This window comes from Lactuca serriola, chromosome 7 (assembly GCF_051521515.1).
Source record: "Lactuca serriola cultivar US96UC23 chromosome 7, Lser_US96UC23_V15, whole genome shotgun sequence".
NCBI lineage: Eukaryota > Viridiplantae > Streptophyta > Magnoliopsida > Asterales > Asteraceae > Lactuca > Lactuca serriola.
In genome coordinates, this window is record NC_136414.1 from 169,226,483 (window position 1) to 169,251,318 (window position 24,836).

At 36.2% G+C, this 24,836-nt stretch overlaps 1 protein-coding gene across 1 annotated transcript; it reads left to right on the forward strand.

Annotated features, from left to right (window-relative positions):
* The first annotated feature begins 3,518 nt into the window (after positions 1-3,518).
* Positions 3,519-7,907, forward strand: LOC145061449 (nitrate reductase [NADH]-like). The gene is made up of 4 exons (XM_079008924.1): positions 3,519-4,599; positions 4,900-5,040; positions 5,726-5,958; positions 6,413-7,907. The coding sequence occupies exons 1-4, from the start codon at positions 3,606-3,608 to the stop codon at positions 7,754-7,756; spliced, it is 2,712 nt and encodes a 903-aa protein (XP_078865050.1). The 5' UTR covers positions 3,519-3,605; the 3' UTR covers positions 7,757-7,907.
* Positions 7,908-24,836: the final 16,929 nt, after the last annotated feature.

Sequence of the window (24,836 nt, forward strand, 5' to 3'; positions counted from 1 at the left end):
AAGTTTATTAATTCCATCAATCAACGATAACCCGATTACCCGTTCCCGTTCTCCTCACATTACGTCCCTAAACACCTATTATAAGGGACCTATCCTAAGGATCATCATCGGGATGGACACTACTGCTAAGGGGATTCCTCAGCAATAAATGTCCTAAAGGCAACCATGTGGGGGATGGAGTACACCGGTGAACACATCGTTCACAAACACCTACAGGTTGCGAGCGCTGCTAGTGTTCCACTGGACTGTCTAGAAGAGTCCGTGGTCGTCATCCATACTCCGCTAGATGACAGAATCAACAACATCAACATCGAGGCCTCTTATCATTTTATCACACATAACCTATTAAATCTACCCATGTTTTACCCCAATATTTCCGTAGATATAAAATACATATACAGTTTAAATCATGTATAACAATGTTCATCCAGCATAGATAGCAAGTATTCAGATAATATGCTCACATAGCACGCAATTTATATAAAATACTTCATATCTATGTGTAAGCTGAAAGTAACTATGCACTCACTTGAAAGGTGGTGACTCAGCACTCGGACAACGCTTCGATACTCTTAAAACAATTTTCCTTCGATAAAACCTAGTATCAATACCACTAAAGTTTAGTCTAACGATAACCACGACAAATTAATAGTCTGACTATTATTATTATTATATAAGTGTTAAATAACACTCAATATAACTCATAATAATAGCCCAAATAATTATTTCAAGGACCTAATAACATTCCTATAATTATTTGAAAGCTATATTAAAAATTGCATAAGCGTATCTCACTTACAACGGATTTTAAAGAAAACCGGAACTTTATTTGGAGCAGCGTTTCGAAACCGAAAGACCCTTTTTCTCGGGACTCCGGGAGCCTAGGGTCTTCCCTCGGGTGCTAAGGGTTTTATCTAGGGCTTAGGATGGTTTAGAACTCTTAGAGAGAGAAATATTGTAGAGATAGAATGAGAAAATGTGTGAAAAATCCGGAGACCCTCGCCCCCTTTTATAGCCTGCGAGCCTCGGACGTACGCTGGGCGTAGTCATCGGATAAAGGTTGCCAGCCGAAGCCAACTGTCTTGCACTCGGAGCGGAGAAGAGCGAGGGTACGTGGGGCGTAGGCGAAGCGACGTGTCGCAAATCCGAAGCGAAGCGTGATCAGCAAGCGACGGCCCTGATTGAGCCATGTCATCACCCTCGCAACAGATTTCACAAATTCATTTTCCGACTTCTAAAAATCATAACTTTCGCATACAAGCTCCATTTTCGACGTTCTTTATATCCACGCGAAGGTGGGAATGTACTTTACAACTTTCGCTTAGACTCTGTCGGCTAATTTTGAATCGATTTTAAATTTTATATTATTAACAGGCCGGGACAGGATTGGTCCGTTAAATCCTCATAACTTCTTCATCCGACGTCCATTTTCGCCCATCTTTTTCTCGTTATGCTACTCTTAATGAGATCTTCGATTCTCGTTTAGGTCGTGTCGGCTAAAAATCACTCGATCTAATATTCGAATTTCGGGCTATACACTGCTAAGCCGAAACTTCGAAAAATCATAACTTCTTCATACGAAGTCAGATTTGGGCGTTCTTTTCATCGACGCTCTTATTTTAACATATTCTACGACTTTAGTTTAGATTGCTAAGGCTATATCTTGCTCTATCGTAAATTCGCTATTTACGATTCCCGGTATCGTGTCGGTTCTGTTGCGAAACTTTGACGGGTCATAACTTCTTCGTTATAACTCGGATTTCAGCGTTCTTTATATCCCCGGAATCCTAGTTTCGACCACTACAAATTTATATAAAGATATCAGACTTATCTCTTACTTTAATTTTGACGCTTATTTTTATTCTTTATTAATTATACATTTATAATTAAATAATAAACACATAAATACACACAATTCACATAATACTCAAATATTTTATCTTTATTACTTCAAAAAGAGTTACAATAGTTGACCTAGACTATTACATCGTCAAAAATACTTAGCTCTGAAACCCGGGCGTTACAAGTGACCCTGCAAGAAACCACAGAAACACTCACAGTACCAGGATCATAAAAAACAAATATAAGATCCGCTAAAAGAAAACCCTAAATCGAAACAAACAACTGAAACAAATCAGTTTTAGTAAGAGATCCAAAAGAGTTATAAAACCTTTTAGATCTATGACAATAGGTAAAGAAGAAAATAGAATAAAGGATTAGAAACAACCTTTTATGACATCTTCAGAAGATAAAAAACCTCCGATGAACACCGACGAAGACGGCGATGTTTGATGAACACCAACGATGAAGACGACGAACCCTAACGCTTTGATACCATGTACGAAAGTATAAACTCAACAGTTTCCCATCATCAACATTTCATTTAAACATGAAACAGTTGGTTTACATCAAACTATTTATAAAAGAAACCTCACTACAATCACACTCAACTCTCTAATGATCATTCAAAAACAAACTGATACAAGATCTAAAGAAAATGATCTTAAAACCCTAATAGAAAGCCCTAAATTGGAGAGAACTCTGCGAGTGAGAAAACAACAAGAATAATATCTGCCCTAAATTAACTGCAACTTCAACATTAAATACATCAGGGCATAAAACCGGATTCGAGTTAAGCAACCTGCGTATTCATCCTTACCTGCATTATCAAAATATACCACAACACCCCTCTACAACCAATAAATAACAGAATATGACCAAAATAACAAAATACCTCAAATGATAAGTTTGCAACTAATAACACCTTTTAACATGAAATCAAGAATGAGCTTTTAGAACATATAATTACGTAACAATTACCAATTATTTCAAAAAACAATAAATACTTCAATATAAAATCTATCATTGTATTTCTTAATCACAGCAATGCATATGTATTGGGCTTTCTTAATTTCAATAAGATAGAGTTTTGAATATTATAATTTAATAAATAAATACTTTAAAGGTAACACTATATACAATTTAAACTAATTACTCAATACAACTCAAGAGTTTTTTAAAATTATGGTTATTAAATGATATTTATTACTCAATACAACTCAAGAGTTTTTTAAAATTATGGTTATTAAATGATATTTATGATGTATATATGGTTCACAAACATATGGTGAAAACCTATCTTTTAAAGATTTAACCACTCAAATATTTTATAACTTATATATGTTTTATAACTTATATATTATATTTAATAATCACTTAATTAATGTAAGTTTAGTATAAATAATTTAACCTCCTCAAAGGTTATATTAAATTTTTGCGCAAAGCACGTATACGTCTAGTATGAAAAATAATATTAACGGACATCCAAATTAAGGGTGGGTGACTCCTGATTCACCAAAAGGCCATCTAATGTTGTCCGAGCCGCCTCTTTCTATTCCTGTTGGTTTGGTTTTCTGACCTTTCTTCACCCAATCCAAACCAAAATGACAAAACACGAGATGTGATGAGGAGATTTATATTATATATATACTAGTCCATGGTTTCCTTCGTTTTATATATATACACACACACGTATATATAAGTGCATACACAAGCAACTGGGAAACGGATCAACGACTAAAGCCAAGCTTCTCCCAACCAAATATATGGCGACCTCAGTCGAAAACCGCAACTTCCGCCACGAGCTTGGTGTATCCGCCGCTGGTGCAGTGCGTTCCGAGTCACCCATCCATGGATTCAACTATCCAGCTGTTGCTAGAGAGTTTATGACGCCTAAGAAGCTTCCCCCTGAAACTTACGATTCTAGTGACGATGAGGAAGACGAAGGAGACTATCGTGATGCCATTAAGAAGTCCAACTCCGAGTTGGAAAGCTCCGTTTTTGACTCCAGAGATCAAGGCACTGCGGATCAATGGATCGAGCGCAACCAATCAATGGTTCGACTCACCGGAAAACACCCATTCAACGCCGAGCCACCTTTGACTAAGCTCATGCAACATGGGTTCATCACCCCTGCTCCTCTTCATTACGTCCGCAACCATGGTCCAGTTCCGAACGCCACCTGGGAGGATTGGACGGTGGAGATATGCGGTTTGGTTAAACGACCTGCGCGTTTCAGCATGACTCAGCTTGTCAACGAGTTTCCCAGCAGGGAGTTTCCGGTGTCATTAGTCTGCGCTGGAAACCGCCGGAAAGAGCAGAATCTGACGAAACAAACCATAGGGTTCAACTGGGGCGCCGCCGGTATAGCGACCTCGGTTTGGAAAGGGGTGCCATTGGTCAGCATCTTGAAAAGATGTGGGATTTATAGCCGGAAGAAAGGCGCGCTCAGTGTGTGCTTTGAGGGGGCGGAGGATCTACCCGGCGGAGGCGGTTCCAAATACGGAACCAGCATAAAGATCGAGGTTGCAATGGATCCGGCGAGGGATATCATTTTGGCTTACATGCAAAACGGAGAAAAGTTGTTGCCTGATCATGGATTCCCGGTGAGAATGATTATTCCGGGATGCATCGGTGGAAGGATGGTGAAGTGGTTGAAGCGTATCATAGTAACGACGCCGGAGTCGGAGAATTATTACCACTACAAAGACAACCGTGTGTTGCCGTCGTACGTGGATGCGGAGTTAGCCAACTCCGAAGGTAATTCATACAGTATTTTATACACGTATTTTTTTTTAAAACATATATTACTATTAAACTACATCTAATTCATAGCTGTATCTCATGCGTGACTTCAACTTTCAATCTAAGAACAAAAGGCTAACAATACTAAATACTAACCGACAATTACTAATACTAGTTGCCAATTTTCAGACTAGAATAAGCCTTTTGATTATAGAATCATTGTCTGATATATATACAATATATATAATTCATGCATATCAATGAATCATAATATTTTTGTGATTTTGACTTTTAGTATGATTTGATTTGAATTAGGTTGGTGGTATAAGCCAGAATACATCATCAACGAGCTCAACATAAACTCGGTGATTACAACACCTTGTCACGAAGAGATTTTACCGATAAATTCATGGACTACTCAAAGACCTTACACCTTGAGAGGCTATGCATATTCTGGTAATAAATTAATGTTTTTTTATCTCTTAATTATTAACATATAGTAGTTTATTTTATGTCGCATTAAAAGATATTTAGTGAGATTCCGTGTTTGAATTATTCAATAATTAGTTAATTACCACTGGTTACGTTCGCAAAATAATCACAGCTACTCTTATTGTATATTACTTTTTACAAAAAATAATCAAACATCAACTGTTTTTTAAAGCCTCCGGTCATCATATCGTAATCTTGATTTTTAAATTGTTAACTTTAGTTTTTTTATTTAATGTTTTTTTTTAATTGAAAGATATTTTAAGAATAATAAAACTTCGCTTAAGGACACTGGATTTATAGATACGGATTATACGGTAAAAAAAACAAGCTTCACATGACATGACAACTTACAAGTTTGCAAATACCACTTGTCGTGATAAAAACTTCAAAGGAATATTTTGACTTAAATGATCAATTAACTAGTTGATTAATTATTCTAAAGTGCTAAAGCAATTAATTACTATATATACCTTTCATATTCTATTTTGTAATTTACATAAACAAAACCAAGCACATTAATTAAATATCATAAGAAAAGATGACCAGTTATATTAATTTGAAAAGTCAAACAATATATTAGTCTTCAAGTGTGTTGGATATAGGATTTGACTTTTAATTAATTAAGAGAATTGAATTGGGTGATTCATAGGAAGTGGGAAGAAAGTGATACGTGTCGAAGTAACAATGGATGGAGGAGAGACATGGAACGTTTGTACATTGGATCATAAAGAGAAGCCAACAAGATATGCCAAATATTGGTGTTGGTGTTTTTGGTCGTTAGAAGTTGAAGTTTTGGACCTTCTTAGTGCCAAAGAGATAGCAGTTCGAGCCTGGGATGAGACCCTCAACACCCAACCAGACAAGCTCATTTGGAATCTAATGGTAACCTACTTACTTTTTCATGATACATTTATATTTCTTTTTTGGGTTTAATGTATTTTGCTATAGTTATTAAGATATTAGGTTTTTTTACTACTCTAAAATCAATTTTCCATTCCATAAAGTTTTACTTAAAAGTAAAATACATTATTATGTCAATTTACTTACCAAACTATCACTATATATTTATTATAGTATTAACAATTATTAATAGATCAATCAATATAAAATAAAAAATGATCAAAATATATCATATTTTTGTTATATTTTGTTCAAATATAAAAAAATGGAGAACAATATGGAAAACCAATTGACTTATGTGATAAAAGAATTATATTAATAAACTAATGAAAATTGTTGGTGTATATATAATTTTGTCTGCAGTCAAACAAATATCAAAATTATACGAACAACATTTATTTCAAATTGCAAAGCTAATTACATTGAATTTATACAGGGTATGATGAACAACTGTTGGTTTAGAGTGAAGACCAACATGTGTAAACCACATAAAGGCGAAATTGGCATCGTCTTCGAGCACCCAACCCAACCTGGAAACCAGTCTGGTGGATGGATGGCGCGTGAGAAACACCTCGAGATTTCAACAGAATTAGCACACCCAACTCTCAAAAAGAGTGTATCATCTCCATTCATGAACACCGCATCTTTAACCTTCACCATGTCTGAAGTCAAGAAACACAACTCCGCTGACTCTGCATGGATCGTCATCCATGGCCACATCTACGACTGCACTTCCTTCCTTAAAGATCATCCAGGTGGCAGTGACAGCATACTCATTAATGCTGGAACTGATTGCACCGAAGAGTTTGATGCAATTCATTCAGACAAAGCCAAGAAACTGTTGGAGGAGTACAGAATCGGTGAGCTCATAACCACGGGTTACAGTTCGGATTCTGCTGCATCATCACCAAATAACTCCGTCCATGGTGCCACCAATTACATCACGTCACATTTAGCCACCATCAAAGAAATTACACCCACAAAAAACGTAGCCTTAATCCCTCGTGAAAAGATCCCTTGCAAACTCGTTTCAAAAACATCGATTTCTCATGACGTGAGGCTATTCAGGTTTGCCCTCCCATCATTGGATCATGTTCTTGGGTTACCAGTAGGGAAACATATATTTGTATATGCCACCATTGATGAAAAGTTGTGCATGAGGGCCTACACACCAACAAGCACCATTGATGAAGTTGGCTACTTCGAGTTGCTGGTTAAAATCTATTTCAAAGGTGTGGAACCCAAGTTTCCGAATGGAGGGCTCATGTCGCAATATCTAGATTCAATGACACTAGGTTCTTTATTGGAGATCAAAGGTCCATTGGGTCACATTGAATACATCGGTAGGGGGACATTTTCATTTCATGGTAAACAAAAGTTTGCCAAGAAATTAGCCATGTTTGCAGGTGGAACGGGGATCACACCGATATATCAAGTGATGCAGGCGATCTTGAAGGATCCAGAGGATGATACAGAGATGTATGTAGTGTATGCAAATCGAACCGAAGATGATATATTGTTGAGGGAAGAACTGGATGCATGGGTATATAAGTATAAAGAAAGGGTGAAGGTGTGGTATGTTGTTTCTAAGTCGATAAGAGAAGGGTGGAAATACAGTGAAGGGTTCATCACCGAAGATGTCATGAGGGAACATATTCCGAAGGCTTCTGAAGATACATTGGCTTTGGCTTGTGGACCACCACCCATGATTCAGTTCGCAATCAACCCTAATTTAGAAAAGTTGGGTTATGATATAAAGAACTCTTTGCTTGTGTTTTAGAAGATCATCTTGTATTGTTATATTAGATGTTGGTTAAATTTTTATTTCATATAAGATAAAGGCCATATATATGTACATACACTTGTACTTATAATCATATTTCTATACGAGGGAGCTTATTAATAAAAAAAATCATAATAATTTTAAAGCGTCTTTTAAGTCATCCTCTTAAATCAAGTGTCTCCCTTTGGTTATTCTTGATAGTTATTTTCAAGGATTAATGTCATTATAGCCCAACCAACTATCAGGTTTTGTTTTAAATAGGCCCTTATGTTTTTTTAGCATTTAAAGGGAATAAAATCCATGTTAACCTGTTTATTAAGGACCTAAAACCTGTTTTAAGGCACCTTCACCTTTAATCCCAAATCACCATCCAGTCATCTCCATCCTAGAAAAACCATTGGTCCTTCATCTGTGTTGTTTTTCTTTTCCTATGAATCACAACTTATATATTCAATACATTGATTTCTCCATCTCACTAATTCAAGATTGTGATTAGAAATCTTCGTGCTGTGATTCCATTAGATGGATTTATTCACGATTTTAGATGTTCTTCAACACAAGTCTATGAACTTCAAACTCCACCACCAACCATCTCCCATGATCAACCCACCACCATCGTCCTCTTACTACCAATCACCATCATCGTTCACCTGCATTAGATTTGAAAAATGATTTAAATCACAATGCAACAACCCTTACAAGAGGAGTGATATACACGAGAGAAGATGTTGAAGGGAAGAGGTTAAAGACCCGTCATTTTTAGATTTGAAGCAACAAACATAGATCGGATTGGTGTTCTGCATCACGATCTGTCATCTTCAAACCCAATATCTTTCCTTATTTCCAGATTTAGGTTGTAATGGAGCTGAGGAAATTAAGATGTTCTAGAAACTGATGGGTTACATTTCAAGCAAAATTGAAGAGGTTAACTCCATATTCTCTATCAATTTTAGGACTTCTAACATATCTTCTTTGCAGATCAATTTGAGAACATAACAAACTACAAAGATCACTATGAAGGAACTAGGTCTGAGATATGGGAGGAGACAAGAGGCAAATTACATGCTTTTGTTGTACATGCAGGACATGTAGCACTCTGGGTAGTGTTTCTTGATTTTTAAAAGAAAATGATCCAACGGTAAATTGTTATCTTGTGGATCCTCCTAGTTCTGATTTGTTTAACAAAGTTACATAAGGAGTGATGTACACAAGAGAAGAGGTTAAAGAACCCATTTGAAATTGTCACATAAGGAATATGGATCAATAGATTGACTGAAAATTTCAAAATGGCCCAACTTGATGGAGGGTTCTAATATTTTTGTTCCTTTTATTAAATTCCTTCTAAAGAATGATGAACTATTTGTTAGATGTTCTTCAGTAATGAAATATGTTGGACCTGATGTGGCCAGTGTTATTGGTGATGCTGAGAGTACAACCCACTACTGTTGGTGTCTCCATGGCTTTTATTTGGTTTGAAGTCACAACCTTGAAAGGCATAATCAGATAGCTATAGTAGCCGTCGAAATTCAATGAACATGTAGGTGAACCATGAGAGTACATGGCATAATTAGACCTTATTTGGAACATAAACCTAATAAAAAAAAGGTTAAAGCGACCAAATTGGCCAGTAATAATCAAGTTCATGCCCTTGTAATGCCAAACTTTAGATTGATGGACCTTTTAAACCAAATCATGTTAGTTTATAGGTTTATAGTGACATTTTCCCTATTTTCAATAACCAAAAACATAAAACTCCCAAAGCTTGATCTTGAATTTGATTATACGAAATAAACAAAAAGAAATTACATACCTTCACTATAAGAATGAAACTCTATAGAGATGAAACCTATAGGTACAACACATTTCGTCGTGATTAAGGGCATGTAGGGAACAACATGTCATCGTAATAGGGTTGAACAACATGTAACACTCGCGAATTCAGGGTAGACATTTTAAGGGTTTATAAATTATATAAAATATATTTATACTACATACATGTTTTATGGTCAAAGATTATGGGCTTATAATATTTGAATAAAACATATCTAGAAATTAACAAATTATGTCAAATAAGTGTCTAAAAATAAAAGACTATTTAGGATAAATAGTATTGATGAAAGTTGTAGTTGTTGTTATGATGATTTTTTGGATATAAAGAACGTTTAAATCTGACTTCGTATGAGGAAGTTATGATTTATCTAAGTTTTGTGTTCAAACCGATATGACAAGGTGCGCTATAAAAAGTGAATCAGAGATAGGTTGCTTTTTATCCTAAGTGATCTAAAAAAAATTGTAGTTCTCGTTAATAGGAACTTGTCCATGTAAACAACACTAAAATCAATATTCGTATGAAGAAGTTATGATTTTTCAAAGTTTCGAGTGTGACATAGTACAATAGTGTGCGATACAGAAATCGAAATTTAAAAGTAGTTGATTGTTAGCCAAAAAAATGTAAACAAGAGTTGAAGATTTCATAAGTATGAATTTTCGGTATAAAGACAGTCGAGAACGGAACTCGTATGTGAGGTATATAAGAGAAACTTGGTCCCTAAGTTTCAAAACATAGGCGAAATCTGTTTAGATTTGTAAAATTGAAATAGACTGAGAATTAGGTTACAATGTCTAAATGAAAGTTGTAGTACACTTCAATATGAGACCAACGATATATAGACAGTTGAAAATGGAATTCATATGAAGAAGTTATGAATTTCATAGCGTTATTTATAGTCTAAAATTCCTCGAACTGAAACACGAAAAATAAAGTGAAAAGTAGCCGACAAAGTCTAAATCAAAATTGTCGTACTCGTCGATACCTACGCATAGATATAAAGACCTTTGAAAACGGATCTTGTATGCGAAAGTTATGAATTTTACAAAATAATTAAAAATCAGATGGCCCCGATGATGACATGTGGCATGTTTTACGTTTTACATACACGGGTACTATATTAAGTATCCCCCTCCTACTTAGATAGTCATATATGTTCTGTCTGTATTGGATCACTTCTAGGTATGTCTAGGTTAGGCAGCCTATAGGTGCCTGGATGACCGGTCTATATCAAACAGAAGGATTATAAGTTATCTACCAGAGCGAGATGACGACCACTTACAAACCTAGTCTTGTGGAATACACTAATAGACTTATAGTCTGTAGATGTTAATGAATTATGTGTTCATTTGATGCACTCCATCCCCCTTATAGTTACCTTCATTGATTAGTGCCTGCTGCTAAGGACACCCCAAGGCAGTATAGTCAAATAACTATTTACAGTGATCCATCAGGATAGATCTTATAAGATCACTGTATTAGGATAAGTATGTGAGGATTGACAACGTTGGTAGTTTCAGGGAAATGTTTTCTAGATGATTATGTTGAGTTGTTGGATGAAATTTTTTTTGTAGGTTATTGATGAATATAACATTTTGGGATTCAAAACCGTAAGTAACTCATCATGTTTCCCAACCTGACCCACTCAATTTTTATGCATCACAGGTAGCGATGTTAAGACTGCTGAAGATTTAAATAAGATGTTGAGTGATTGGAGAAAAGACATGCAATAGAGTTCAGGACCACAAGTCTTTACGCTGTAACTATGTTGTGTATTGATTATGACATCCTTAGAGTTTTGTATTTTGAAGCATCTGTAAGTTTCTGCAATTTTTTTATTATACTGAGATTTTCCGCAAACAAACATGTTATGGATTTTCAAAGTGTAAAGAATTTTTTTGTGGGTTCTTGAAAATAGGGATAGCTACGTCGCCGACATATTGTCTCTATGGGTAAGGTGGGAATGAAAAAAATGTTGGCTGGTTTCCAAAAAGCTATAAGGATGATACATCATCCCAAAAAGAAATTAAATTAAATATATAAATTTATGTTAATCTTTTTAATCGTAAATTTGGAGCGACTTCATTTTGTTTGAGGGTGTATGGACAACAAGTTGTCCTTATATGGTCTATAGTCTCTAAAATTTGAATAAGTCTATTTCTCTTTAACCGATCGCAACTCTAGAGCCCTTCTCTTTCACTCTCTTAGGACACTAGTACAAAAATCGACATTGGCCAACAAAAAAAGTGTGGCCATATGTCGTTAGCCACATTTTATTTTTTCAGCTCAAATATGATTAAATGTTTTTGTCCTTTTAGGTATCATACGACCACATTGAAATATAGTTGTAATATCTCAAATTTTTAAACCAAATTTTCTTTTTTAATATAAAGGAAAACCATACTAATTTTAGTCTAAAAAGATAATCAACCAATTGTTCACATCATTAAATTAGAGTCATAATAAAACCAAAGTGCAGAAATTTCAACAATACAAAATCAGATGTGATGCCAACATGCCGTGCCTTTCCACTTGCTAGAAGAAGTATGCAGAAGCACCTGAAACATTTAAAATTTAAACCATAATCATAAACCTTAGTGAGTTCCCCAAGATACCACTTACATCACAAGTAATCATACATAAGTGTAACAGATTTATTTCAACCATGTGAATGCTACAGGTCGTACATAGTCTCACAATCACTTTTTGCTATGTATCAAAGATAGTCTTTCCTGCTATGTGCCAAACATAGTCTTTCATACAAGTGTTATGGGCTAAACATAGTCTTTCATGCAAGTTACAAAGATAATCAACATATACTGTCCTATACGATATAGTGAGAAGACTGGCCTGAATCAGAGCTGAAACCAAACTACTCGAAGTCTCACAGAACCAGGTACACAAACCACCTAGACCATCAAAGCCACAATCCTTTGCATATAACTCAAAACCTCTAAGTTTGACCAAAAGTCAAACTAGTAAAATAGTCAATGATCAAAGTTAGTGGTTAACGGTCAACGTCCTCCACACCACGGCCAACCCCATGGTCACACCGTGATGGCATCCCAAAAAATAGTTGCGACTGCAACGCATAACCATGATGCAGAAAATCCTTGGCCACATTGCGAGTATTCTGGAAGAACACAACTTCATTAAATTCTTAATTCTTATAGATCGAGCCTTGTCTCTTCAGATATAAATATTTTCAATGACTTAACGTCTAAAGTGTGACATCCCCTATTTTAAAGAACAAAAAAGCTTTTCTTTATGCTTTTAAAACCATGTTTTTTTTGAAAGCGTCTCATTTTATTAAAACATTTTGAGTATAAATGATGTTCCAAAATACTAAAAACTCTAAGGATTTCATAAGCATACAGATATATCAGTTCTGAATACTATTGCAAGTTGTCTCATCAATCACTCAACATCATAATCAACTTCCAACAGCCTTAGTACCACTACATGTTATGCATATAATTTGAGTGAGTCGGGTTTGGGAACCTGGTGAGAGACATAGGGTTTTTGATCCCACAGTATTATTATGATAATAAATCATATATAAATATCCTGCAAAACCAACGCTACCAATAATATAGATATATAATCCAAAAAAGATATTTATAAGATAATATACACCTACATACCTAGCCCAATCGATTTTCATAAATCCTAATCAACGATCATCTGGAAGAATCGCCTTATCTGATGAATCGTTTAGAGCAACAACTTGACTACACAACCAAGGGAAGGGGACAGAGTACCCGAATGAACACACAATGCTTTTCCCTGGATGAGATCATTAACATATACAGATTGTAAGTCTGCTAGTGTTCCACAAGATTGTCTAGAATAGTAAGTGGTTGTCATCTATATTCTACTACATAACTAGTCCCAATAGTACCATAGTACAATTTTGGTCGTACCTGAAAAAGTTTTATAGGTTATAAATCAATGCATGAGGAAGAAATAACTTAACCCTTAAGTTCACATGCAACCTATTTGTATCTAAGTTTTCTCTATTGAGAACAATAAACTCATAATATCTAGAACTCTAAGGAGGCCCTACTATTATCAAACTTCACATAGGGTTAGGGTTTACATACCTTTTGATTATTATAGTAAATAATCAAATCAATTCCTTTCTTCAAATGCCTTGGAAAGCAAGCAACAAAATATTGATGCCTCTAATGGTTTATACCCAAACCCTAGCAATTAGAAGACTTGAGGAGAGAGGATGGAATTTTTGGCTCTAGCCTTTCTCAAAGGAGTGTATGAAAAATAGGATCCTAAGGGTCATATTTATAGCTGATATAAGGTGCCTTGGAAACCCTAATTTGAATATAATACTATTATTTCAGATTAAATAATTATCCAACTTCCTAATTATCTTTAAGGGATAATTCTAGAACCCTTAAAGGCTCTCCAAAACTGTCCCCTCCTAGGAAGGTTCTGGAACCTTTCTATTATTCAACTTTTGAACAATGACAACTTAGTCCCTATAATTTTCTAGAACCCTTATCTTTAAGGGATAATTCTAGAACCCTTAAAGGCTCTCCAATTCATTTCTGATTAATTCTTAATTAAATATTACTAATTCTAATTAATATATTAATATCATAATATATTAAAAAACTATTTATTGCTATTTATTAATCACATAATAAATCAATAAATCAACCTCTCTCTTTAAAAGTCATTATAGTCAATTGCTAGTTCTAAGGGCAACCCAAAAAGGACTTTGCTTTTAATTCAAGTATATACCAATTTAGTTATTAGATTAGACACCTTAATCTAATAGCCTCCCACTTGGATAATTTTGTAACTACAATTGAAAATATAACTTCTAAATTAAAAAGCAAAGTGTGCTTTCCAAAGCAACTGTCGAACTCTGATCCAATCAGAAATTGGCCCCTAAGATAAGCGATCAAATATTCCTTTATTCTTCAAGATATCATATGGACATGAGACATGGATTACAATCAATCTCATTGTCTAAAATTATGTTTCCTGATCTGTGATGACGTCATTAGACTACTAATTGAACACATCAATTCAGTCCTAGCTGGGCACAACACTATAATGTGAACACCAAATCACCGAGGGACCAAATATATTGCTTTTCCTATTAGGGCAAAAGGAACGAATAAACTTCGACTTATATACTTATATCCTTTACTCACCAAATCGTGCATGTAATTACGTTTAATAGTATCGTGTTACTGATGCATTTTCGCAATACAAATGCACAATTGACTTGTAAATTACAACTTATATATCTCTGTTTGAAGAATAAAAGATATTATCATCTCAGAATTAATTGTGATATAATATATGAAGTAATTCTCTGAGCGTGAGTTTATCCAATACTCAAAAATCTCCATTTTTTAAGCACTCATGAATATTGTAGCAAACCCATTGCAATGTCTAATCTCCATAGACAATCTACAACCTTTTCAAGACAGTCGTACTTTACTACTCACTTCCAAAAGTATGAGTGACTGTGAAATTTTTGAATAATCAAATCATTCAGGAAGTAAAACATGCAAAATAAAACACAAAAATAAACAAACAAAAAGGCGATAACTATACTCATAAATAATTCTCTATTATTTAATCACCAAATTCAATTACATTTATTTTCTTAAAAAGTTTAAACTGTCAAAAAACTACTAAAACTAACATCTTCTCTCAAGCCAATGCTCCAAGCATGCTGGTTGTGTTTAACCTTACTCAGATCTTTTGTGAAAGGATCTGCAAGATTGTCTTCTGATGATACACGCTTCACCAGGAGATGATATTCTTCAACCCTATGTCTGATGTAATGGTACTTTCTTTCGATATGCTTGGATCTACCATGATCCTTTGGTTCTTTAGTCAAAGAAACCACCCTTTCATTATCAAAAAAAAGTTCCATTGGCTCTTGAAAGGTCGGGACTACTTTGAGATCGCCGATGAAGTTCTTCAACCAAGTCGCCTCCTTTTATGCCTCACTTGCTGCGATGTACACTGATGCACAAGTAGAATCATCCATCTTATCCTGCTTGGAACTTTTCCAATTCACCGCTCCACCATTTAACACAATCACCCATCCCGACTGAGAATAAAAGTTGTCTCGATCTGTTTGAAATTTGGTGTCACAATATCCACTTACTCTTAAAATATCACTACGACCAAGGACTAGAAACATATCCTTCATCCTCCACTGATGCTTAAGAATCTTATGAACTACAGTCTAATGAGCTCTGCCAGGATTTCCCTCAAATTGACTAACCATGCTCAAAGCATAAGACATACCAGGGTGAGTACATTTCATAACATACATGATCTAACCTACAGCCGAAGCATATGGGAGCCGACTCATGTAAGCTATTTATTGGAATTCTCCATACTAAAAAGTTTTAGTATTTTATCCAAGTATGTACTCTAGCTAAGATAATAAGTCGTTTCTTTCTATCCCTCAAAATCCTTATTCCAAGAACTTAGGCTGGTTCCCCCAGGTCCTTCATAGCAAAACACTTTCCAAGCCAATATTTCACTTCTTGCAAGGTCAGAATGGCGTTTTTTATAAGGTGTATGTCACCAACATACAATAATAGTGTACTTACGTATTAGAAGATTGTAAGGATGATTAGGGTCCAAAAACAATAGTGTGTTCTTGGTGTTCTTGGCAAAATGAAGAACACTTGAAGATCTATCCAAAAGAAGAGATTTCATGGATGAAATCATGAATATTCACTGGATATGGAAGGATATCAAGTTGAAAATGGAAATATTACTTACATATTTGAAGATTGGAAGAAAAAGTCTTATGAGCCTTGGAAGAGAATCCAATTTCTAGGCTTGAAATGGTAAAAGTGATTTAAAATGACTAAGTGTCATATATATACCATAGAGTTTATGGCCGTAAACTCCATTTTATGGTCGTAAACTCCAATTCTTGGAGTTTTGAAGCTAGACTATTGTACATTGAACTCTAGAGTATACTTCCTATAATTACCTCTTGAAGGTACTAGGCTTTAGAACACTCAAACAGACTCTAAACAGTGCTAAAAGTTAGTAGAAACAAGTCTGACTTTGATTGAAGTGAATGGTTGTATGAAATAGAAATTTCGGGCAGTCACATCATCCCCCCGTTAGAGAGAATTTCGTCCCGAAATTAGATTTTAAGCAATTAAGTTACAAATAACTAAGCAAAAAGATGAGGATACTTCAATTTCATTTGATCCTCACGCTCCCAAGTGAATTTAGGTCCACGCTTGGCATATCAGCGAACCTTTCACTATCGAGATATAGTTTTTGCTTCTTTTGTTTGACTTCACTAGGATGATACCTCTTCCTGGTCGAATGTGTGTTGAATGTTTTTGTAGTATGTGAATATAGTACTCTTTGTACAATACAGGTAGTGTCTCCAGATCTTCAGAGCAAATACCACTGCACCTAACTCAAGATAGTGTGTTGAATAGCTGGCTTCGAGTGTCTTAAGCTGACGAGAGACATAGGCAATGACCTTTCCTCTTTGTATAAGCACACAACCAAGCCCTTGGTTGGATGCATCGCATTACACAACGAAATCTTTTATCCTTTCTGGGAGGGATAATATCGATGCGGTGCATAAGGCTTGTTTCAGTGTTTGGAACGCCTTCTCTTGTTTCTCTTCCCTGTCAAAGGCCACTCTTTTCTAGGTCAGTGAAGTAAGTGGTTTCACGATGCTAGAGAAGTTCTGTATGAACCTGTGATTGTAGTCAGTGAGACCTAAAAATTTACGCATTTCTATAGGTGTCTTCGGAGTTTCCCAATTCTCAATGATCTTGATTTTGGAGGGTCCACGTGAATTCCCTTCTTGCTAACAACGTGGCCCAAGAATTTGACTCTTCGAATCCAAAACTCGTACTTAGAGAACTTCGCATAGAGTTTATTTGATCGTAATGTTTCTAATACTTTTCGTAGGTGTTGACTATGCTCCTCCTTACTACGAGAGTAGATAAGTATGTCAATGTTGAAAGCAATGACAAACTGATCCAAGTAAGGATGACACACCCTATTCATTAGATCCATGAATACAGCTGGTGCATTGGTTAATCCGAACGACATCACTACAAACTCGTAGTGTCCATAACGAGTTCGGAAGGCTGTCTTAGGGACATCCTACTCTAGCACTCGTAACTAGCGATTTGGCTACTGGGGTAGTCCCTGGGACTAAGTCAATTCGGAACTCGACTTGACGTCGTGGTGGTAACCCTGGTAGTTCTCCTGGAAAGATGTCGGGAAGGTCGTGTACCATTGGAATGTTCTGAATGTCTTTCACTTCTTGGTTTGCATCGACGATGTGTGCAAGGAATGCATGATATTCCTTTCACAAGCACTTCTGAGCTTGAATACACGAAATGATGCGAAGGTTCATACTTGATTCGTTGTCGTAGATAACTAGAGTTTCGTTGTTAGGGAGGTTAAGACGAACTGCTTTCTCAAAGCACACGATGTCGGCTCGATGTAGACTCAACCAACTCATACCGATTATGACGTCAAAACTTTGGGGTGGATTAGATGTCGTGAAGATCTAAAAGAAAGTATGATTACTCATAAATTACGGAAAAAGGATAGGTACTTTTGTTCCATCTGCATCTCTTGTCCCGATCTGCAGAAAGAGCATTTGTTTGGCTTCTAAGTTTATTCGCATGACAGTACGATCACTTGTAGTCTTGAGTAGTCTCCATCCTGAAATACATATTAGAAATCACACTTAGTTCATCAATAATAACCTCACGTATACGAGTCGTTTATAATTAAGATTGAAAAGGCAGTTAAATAAACAATTCTTATCTAAGCTCACATCCAAACAGAGAAAAGAAGTTAAAGCGGAATCATCAATTCTAAGCCTGTAGAACCTTGATTATGTACCACCCTTGCGTTTACATTCCTCAACGATAGATTAACCGTATTGGTCTTCGGATTGAACTTGACGTACTGTACGAGTGTTATTCTAGGGAGGTTTGCTGAGGTTACTTCGGGAAGGATACGAAACATAAAGGCACTCTACACATGAGTACCTCCGAGTTCTGGAACGTCGACCTTGTTAGAAAGTCGATTACGGGGAAAAGAATTTTCACACGAAACTGGTACTGTGAGGATCGAATTGACTCAGGTCAAATGACAATGTCGAACTACTCAGAATAACTGGCGTTAGACTAGTTCATAAAGGTGTTACAAAAACACAACGATGCATCTTATGAAAGAGTTTCGGTACTTTAGTTTCAACTATGATAATGCTGCTGCGAACAAGGTATACTGCAAAAAGCAAGTACAAGCAGCACGAGAGTCCCTAGAACGGATGGGATCTCGCAGAATGATATGATTCGAGTTGTGATAGTAGTTTAAAAGTTTTTATAAGTCTAACTTTATCGCTACGGAATGTATTAGTATTTCAACATGGGTCCGGAGTAGTCTCTCCTACATCGGTGATCCTTAGTATCTTCCTGTCTACGCCAGAGTTCTTTGTTATCAGACAATCCTTCTTGAGACATCCTATCTCACCGCATATATGACATATCTGGCTAGCACCAGCGTCGGTGGTGGAAGTGATGTGCCAGGTCGGAGTTATGTGGACACGAGCACTTTCATTGTCCCTACTTTTTGGACAATTCCTTTTATAGTGTACGGTTTCACTACAACCATAGCAAGTCGGGCTGACTCCGATGCTAGTGGCCTGGAAGATGGTTCGTGTCGGCGCTCTACAGACATGAGCAGAGTTCCCCATTCTGTTGCAATTGTTACATTGCAATACTCGGAAAACTCCGTTATAATGAAAGTTACACTTGTCACACTTCGGGAGTGTTCCCTCATACTGTTTGATCGGTGTTGAAGTGGCAGGGGTCGCCATTTGTTGCTGTTGCATGGCAAGTCTTTGAGATCGCTTGCGCTCATTTTTGGCTTGACGCCTTCGTTTCCTATTCTCAGATTTGTGGACTTGGGGGTTTGTGACTACTGTCATTTGTGAATTTCCCGGGTTGTTACAGCAATTTGAACTGTCAACACCTTTTCCATCTTTGTTTGTGTTACCAGCGTTGAATTGTGCTAGGACAGCTGTCACGGCAGCTGTTACCGCGGCTTGGAAGGTAGCGGCGTCTATATGAAGGATTGGGGTTTCGTCGTTTGGCTGATTATTTCTGGATGATGACATAATTCTGCTATATGATAAGAAAATGAGTTCGTGAGTGATTTTGGTCGGTCCTAGATGTATTCTACTCATTCTTGTAAATGTAAATTTTTCGTTTTGTTAAACTGTTCTCTATGGTTTGACCTACATCCCTATGATGCAGTACTGGTAAAGAGTTGAAGTAAGTTCATAGAAGGTTCACTAGACGATTTTCATTCCGAACTAGGCTATCATTGGTTGGTGGATAACATGATCCAACCTTCGACAAGAATTGGAAGTGATCCTTGAGCTAAATTACCATAGTTCAATAATTTGACAAGAGCGAGATTTAGATAGTGTTCTAACGAATCTGTCACATGGATTAATCGGCTGTCAATATCATTGATATTTAAGATGTAATAAGTTCGGGAAAATTTGACCTTGGAGTTGGTCTTACGTCATATCCGAAGTAGAAAAGTTTTGACAGAACAACAACCTAACGAAAAAGTACTTACAGTACAGGGATAGTTACATAGAAAAGTGCTACTTGGAGCATAGATAGGGAGACTATTCCTTAAACCAAAGAAAGAAAGGTATAGTATCTCCTACTGGTGACGGGTATCCCTCGGGTGAACCCTTAGTTCAGCCAGCTGACGCTCCACATCAAGTAGGTGTCTTTCGTACACCCTTTGGCATACTCAGAGCTCTATGACTTCGACTTGAGTTTCAACTAGTGCATGCAGCAGGGTTACATTGTCTCTCCTAAGAGTAAGTTCAAGATTGTGAATGCTATCCGCATTGGAATTTGTGTCTGCCTCGAGTTCTACGGTTTGTTGAATGGATGCTACATTTAATTCAACGTTTCGAGTCATTCTGCGATCTAAAACGAGAAGAATCCTGTCTGCGGATCCTCCTTTCCTCACGTGGTAGAAGTTTCGGTCTCTGTTGTATGGTAAGGGTTGGCCTTGCTCATGGCTTCACCTTTCCAAGTACTCAGCCCACAAAGGCGTTGGGCCTTGAAAAGCCGGACGAGGGTTAGGATTTGCGATTGGAGCCACTTGGGGTAGATTCTCAACTTCTGGCTCGGAGTCAGAACCATCCAAAAAGCCTTATGTGAGGTGATCATCAAAAGGGATTGGATGATCCTTCTCTGGTTTTGCTTCAATCCATCCAACATGGCCTTGATTTGGGAAGTATGGGCCGCCTTGGGGATTGAATCCAACCATGTTATCTACGCGAGAATAGGGATAAGGAAATAATTAATAGACGTACTAATTAGGTAATTATAAGATGATCTTTATTAGTTACTTCAATACTTGCATAGTGCATACCAGTTACATGTAATCAAAACAGGATAAACCTTCAAATAAGTGAACCTAACTCCAATTCCACAACCAAACAAGGAACATGAAGTAAAGCAAAGATCACAGATTCTAAGTCTATGATATCGTAGTCACATATAACCTTAGTGTGTCCACTTAGCAACTATTAACCTACTAATAAAGACATTTTTAGTTCTCAGATAAGAATTATAGTAACACAAAATACTCCTATAGTATTTTAGGTTTATGTTATGCTCTAATGTTTTCATTGTAGTAGTGTTGGTAAGTTTTTAGGCTTGTTGCAGCCTCACAAACATCCTTGGGCATATGCTAATCACTTCTCGGACCAACATAGTTGATCAGGCTATGTCATTCCCAGAACTGACCATACATCCTCGAGTCTAATTGTGATTTTCAACAAACGTAATACTTTTGTTTTGTCCTAGTGAGACTGATTTTAGTATGAATGCAGGTATGCATACTTCTTTAAATATTTTAGTATTTAAAAGTATAAACTCTTGGTCAGAGCATTTTAATCCCGTTGTGTGTATATTTTGTATATCTTTTATGGATTGATATACTCGATTCACTATAAACAATGCTCTGATACCAATTTGTCACATCCAAAAACCGGAACGGCGGAAACGTTCGGGGGCGGAGGACGTCATGTACAGTATCACAACAAAGCATAGTAGTAAACAAGCAACAACATCATCCATTGCGTTAATAATATAATTTAATACAAGTGTGTTCTGTGAAGTTTATAAGACACCAAAAATGTAAATCAAAATAAGAGATGAGTCTTGAACGAGCTCCATCTTCTCAAAACCTGGCATCTGTACCTATCTACTGATGACCTGAGAATACAAGTTATTTTGAAAGAGTTGATCAGCTTTAAAGCTGGTTAGGTCATAAGCATTTTAGTGTCATTGCTTGTATGAAAATGTTTGTAAGTTTTTGATGTATACGTTTGTAAATGTTTGTAGTAAATGTTTGTATCTCCTAGAAAATCCTATATTTTCTACTAAACATAGCCTTCTACCAAGGCATCAAATGTTCTGTATGTCTTTCTCTTGTAAGAGTGTGTATTTCCCAAGTGTGAATATCATTAACCAAAAATATAGTTTTTACATTACCGTTTATGTGAGAAGATCACAATGTGAATGCAATGGGAAAATAATAAAGTACTGTAGTGTTGTATTATAGTAACTACTGCTGTACTAACTACCTTAAATCAATTGTTAATTAAGGTATAATTTGATATGATTGCACCATACTATCGACTAAAAACACGACGATGAAAGACGTCGGAAAAAATGACATTTGGCACCCGTAGACTTGCAAGTCCCACTGTAGCGAACAGCAAGGTGTAGGATAGTCAATCCAGTATAGATCTATACACAAATTTATGCTCTCCCTCCAGGAGACTCTGGATACAAAACGAGCCATGGCAGTGATGCCATGCCCCGAAACAGTGGTTCACATTTATGTTATAGTATTCTTGTATATGTATTGTATGTACTAGTGTAATTTATGTTCTCTTTGTCTAGTATGTAGTATGTTCTCTTTGTTTCTCATCATAATATGTTCTCTTGTATAGTGTATAGTATGTATTGTTTCTCATTATAGTATTCTTTATCTGTTTCTCCGTATAGTATTCTCTATCTGTTTCTCGTTATAGTATTCTCTATCCGTTTCTCGTTATAGTACGTATTGACTCATGTATGAACTGACTCTTTGTATGTTTCATTGTACTAGAAATAGTGAATAGTGACTTCCTAAACTATACCTATTATAGTTTATTAGTAATTTCTGTAGTTTGAATGAATGAAGGTATGCCTTTGCTATCCAAAGGTACTGGACTGATTGATAGTACTTTTATATCTACATATGTATACATAATATATAACTGATATTTAAATGACATTCGGACAAATAACCGATACTCTTAGGCCACATCCAAACGAGAAAAAGGAAATAAAGCGAGTTATCAGTCCTAAGTCCTTTAAACATTACTTATATAACTATACATATATAGACATGATGTTGGGTCAAAATATGGTTTATACTTTACTTTTCTGGGCAATTGTATTTTTCTATAATATTTATGAGTTTATGGTCATGTTTACGGCTGAGTTTACGGCCGTAAACACCTTATGGCCGTAAACTCATTTACGGCCCATGTGTTATCCGGCCCATATTCCTAGTATAAATAGAGGTGTTAGGGTGAGGAGTAGATTTTGATGAACACGAAGTAGTTTACGGCCAGAGAGAGAAATCGTGTGTGTGAATCTTTTGAATCCGGATTATAATTCATATCAAAACATACAAGATTCATATTTTTCTTCTTCTCATTCTCTTCTATTTTATTTAACATCATCCGTTTGATTGGGATTCCGCACCATCAAACGGATCCGACTGATACACGGGCAAATTAGGGACTTAAAATTGGTATCAGAGCCAAGTTGTATCAGTCAAAAGGTTTTATTGTTTCATTTGGAATTTGAATAGTTGGTGTTTACGGTCCAAGCTTATGACCGTAAACACCGAGTTCTTGGGCCGTAAACTCTATTTGGAGCAATATTTGATCTTATTTTCGAAATATTTTTGCGTTTTTGGATAGATCTCGCAAAAATAAGGGGGATAAATAAAAACAAAACAAAAATTAAAAAATTAAAAAAAAATCCAAAAAATATAGTGGTTATGAGTCTGTGTTTGAGGGAGATGTTTTGGGAAGTGATATTATCAAGTGATAACAGACAACCTGAGTCTGCGTAACGTACCCGAAGTTGAAGGGTCTATGCTCTGACTTGATGCGTCGGTAGGCACGAAAAATTTTAAATGGACTTGACTGGGGAGAGTTGAACTTAGGAAATTTATAGACTTGACAAATCTTGACCTAGTTAGATACGTTCATCCTGACAATACGACGCTCGGATAGGTTGAGCAGGGAGATATATATGGGAATCTACTCGTCACATTAATTGAACCCGTACTTAGAATCGTGGCTTAACTTTTCCTCGATGTGCAGATTCTGTCCTTAATTTCGGTTGGATGGGGCGACTGGTAAATTCTGATAAATTAGGTCTGTAGAATATCATTTTCTTTCTTTCTGTCTGTTAGTCATATGTTGTCTCCTTTGCGTGGCTTCCAATCCGACCTGGTACACAACATATGCAACTCTATTTCTTTGCAGGATATATATATATATATATATATATATATATATATATATATATGTGTGTGTGTGTGTGTGTGTGTGTGTGAAATATATGTGTGAAATACTTCTCATCTGTTAGCCATATGATGTCTCCTTTGCGCGACTTCTAATCCGACCTGGTACACAGCATATGCAACCTTCTTCTTCTCAACCCCTCTGAAGTAGTTAGCAATAGAATTCTGAATCTCTTCTCTCTCTGAATGGTTGTCTGCTCACCCGGTGTAAGGAGTACTCTGGAAGTTCTTGATGGCTGGGGCATATCAGGAAGCGGGAAACACGTTCCAGTACACTTAAAATTGAACTCATACAGATTGTCTATAGATCTCGCTGCTCGATTTAGGTGGACAACAATATCCCTGGTCGTCGTCAGATGAATGGTCCTTAAGATATAATATCTAAGAAATTAGGATCAGATATAATTTTTTTAGGAACTTAAGTTCACCTGTCTTGTAACAAATAGTATGTCCTAAATCTGTCACAAATTTTTCGTGTTTAAGTGGACCACAATACTGACGATCGACCAGACAAAGATGTGAATATGGAAGGTACCGACAAGTGGATAAAGGCTGTCTAAA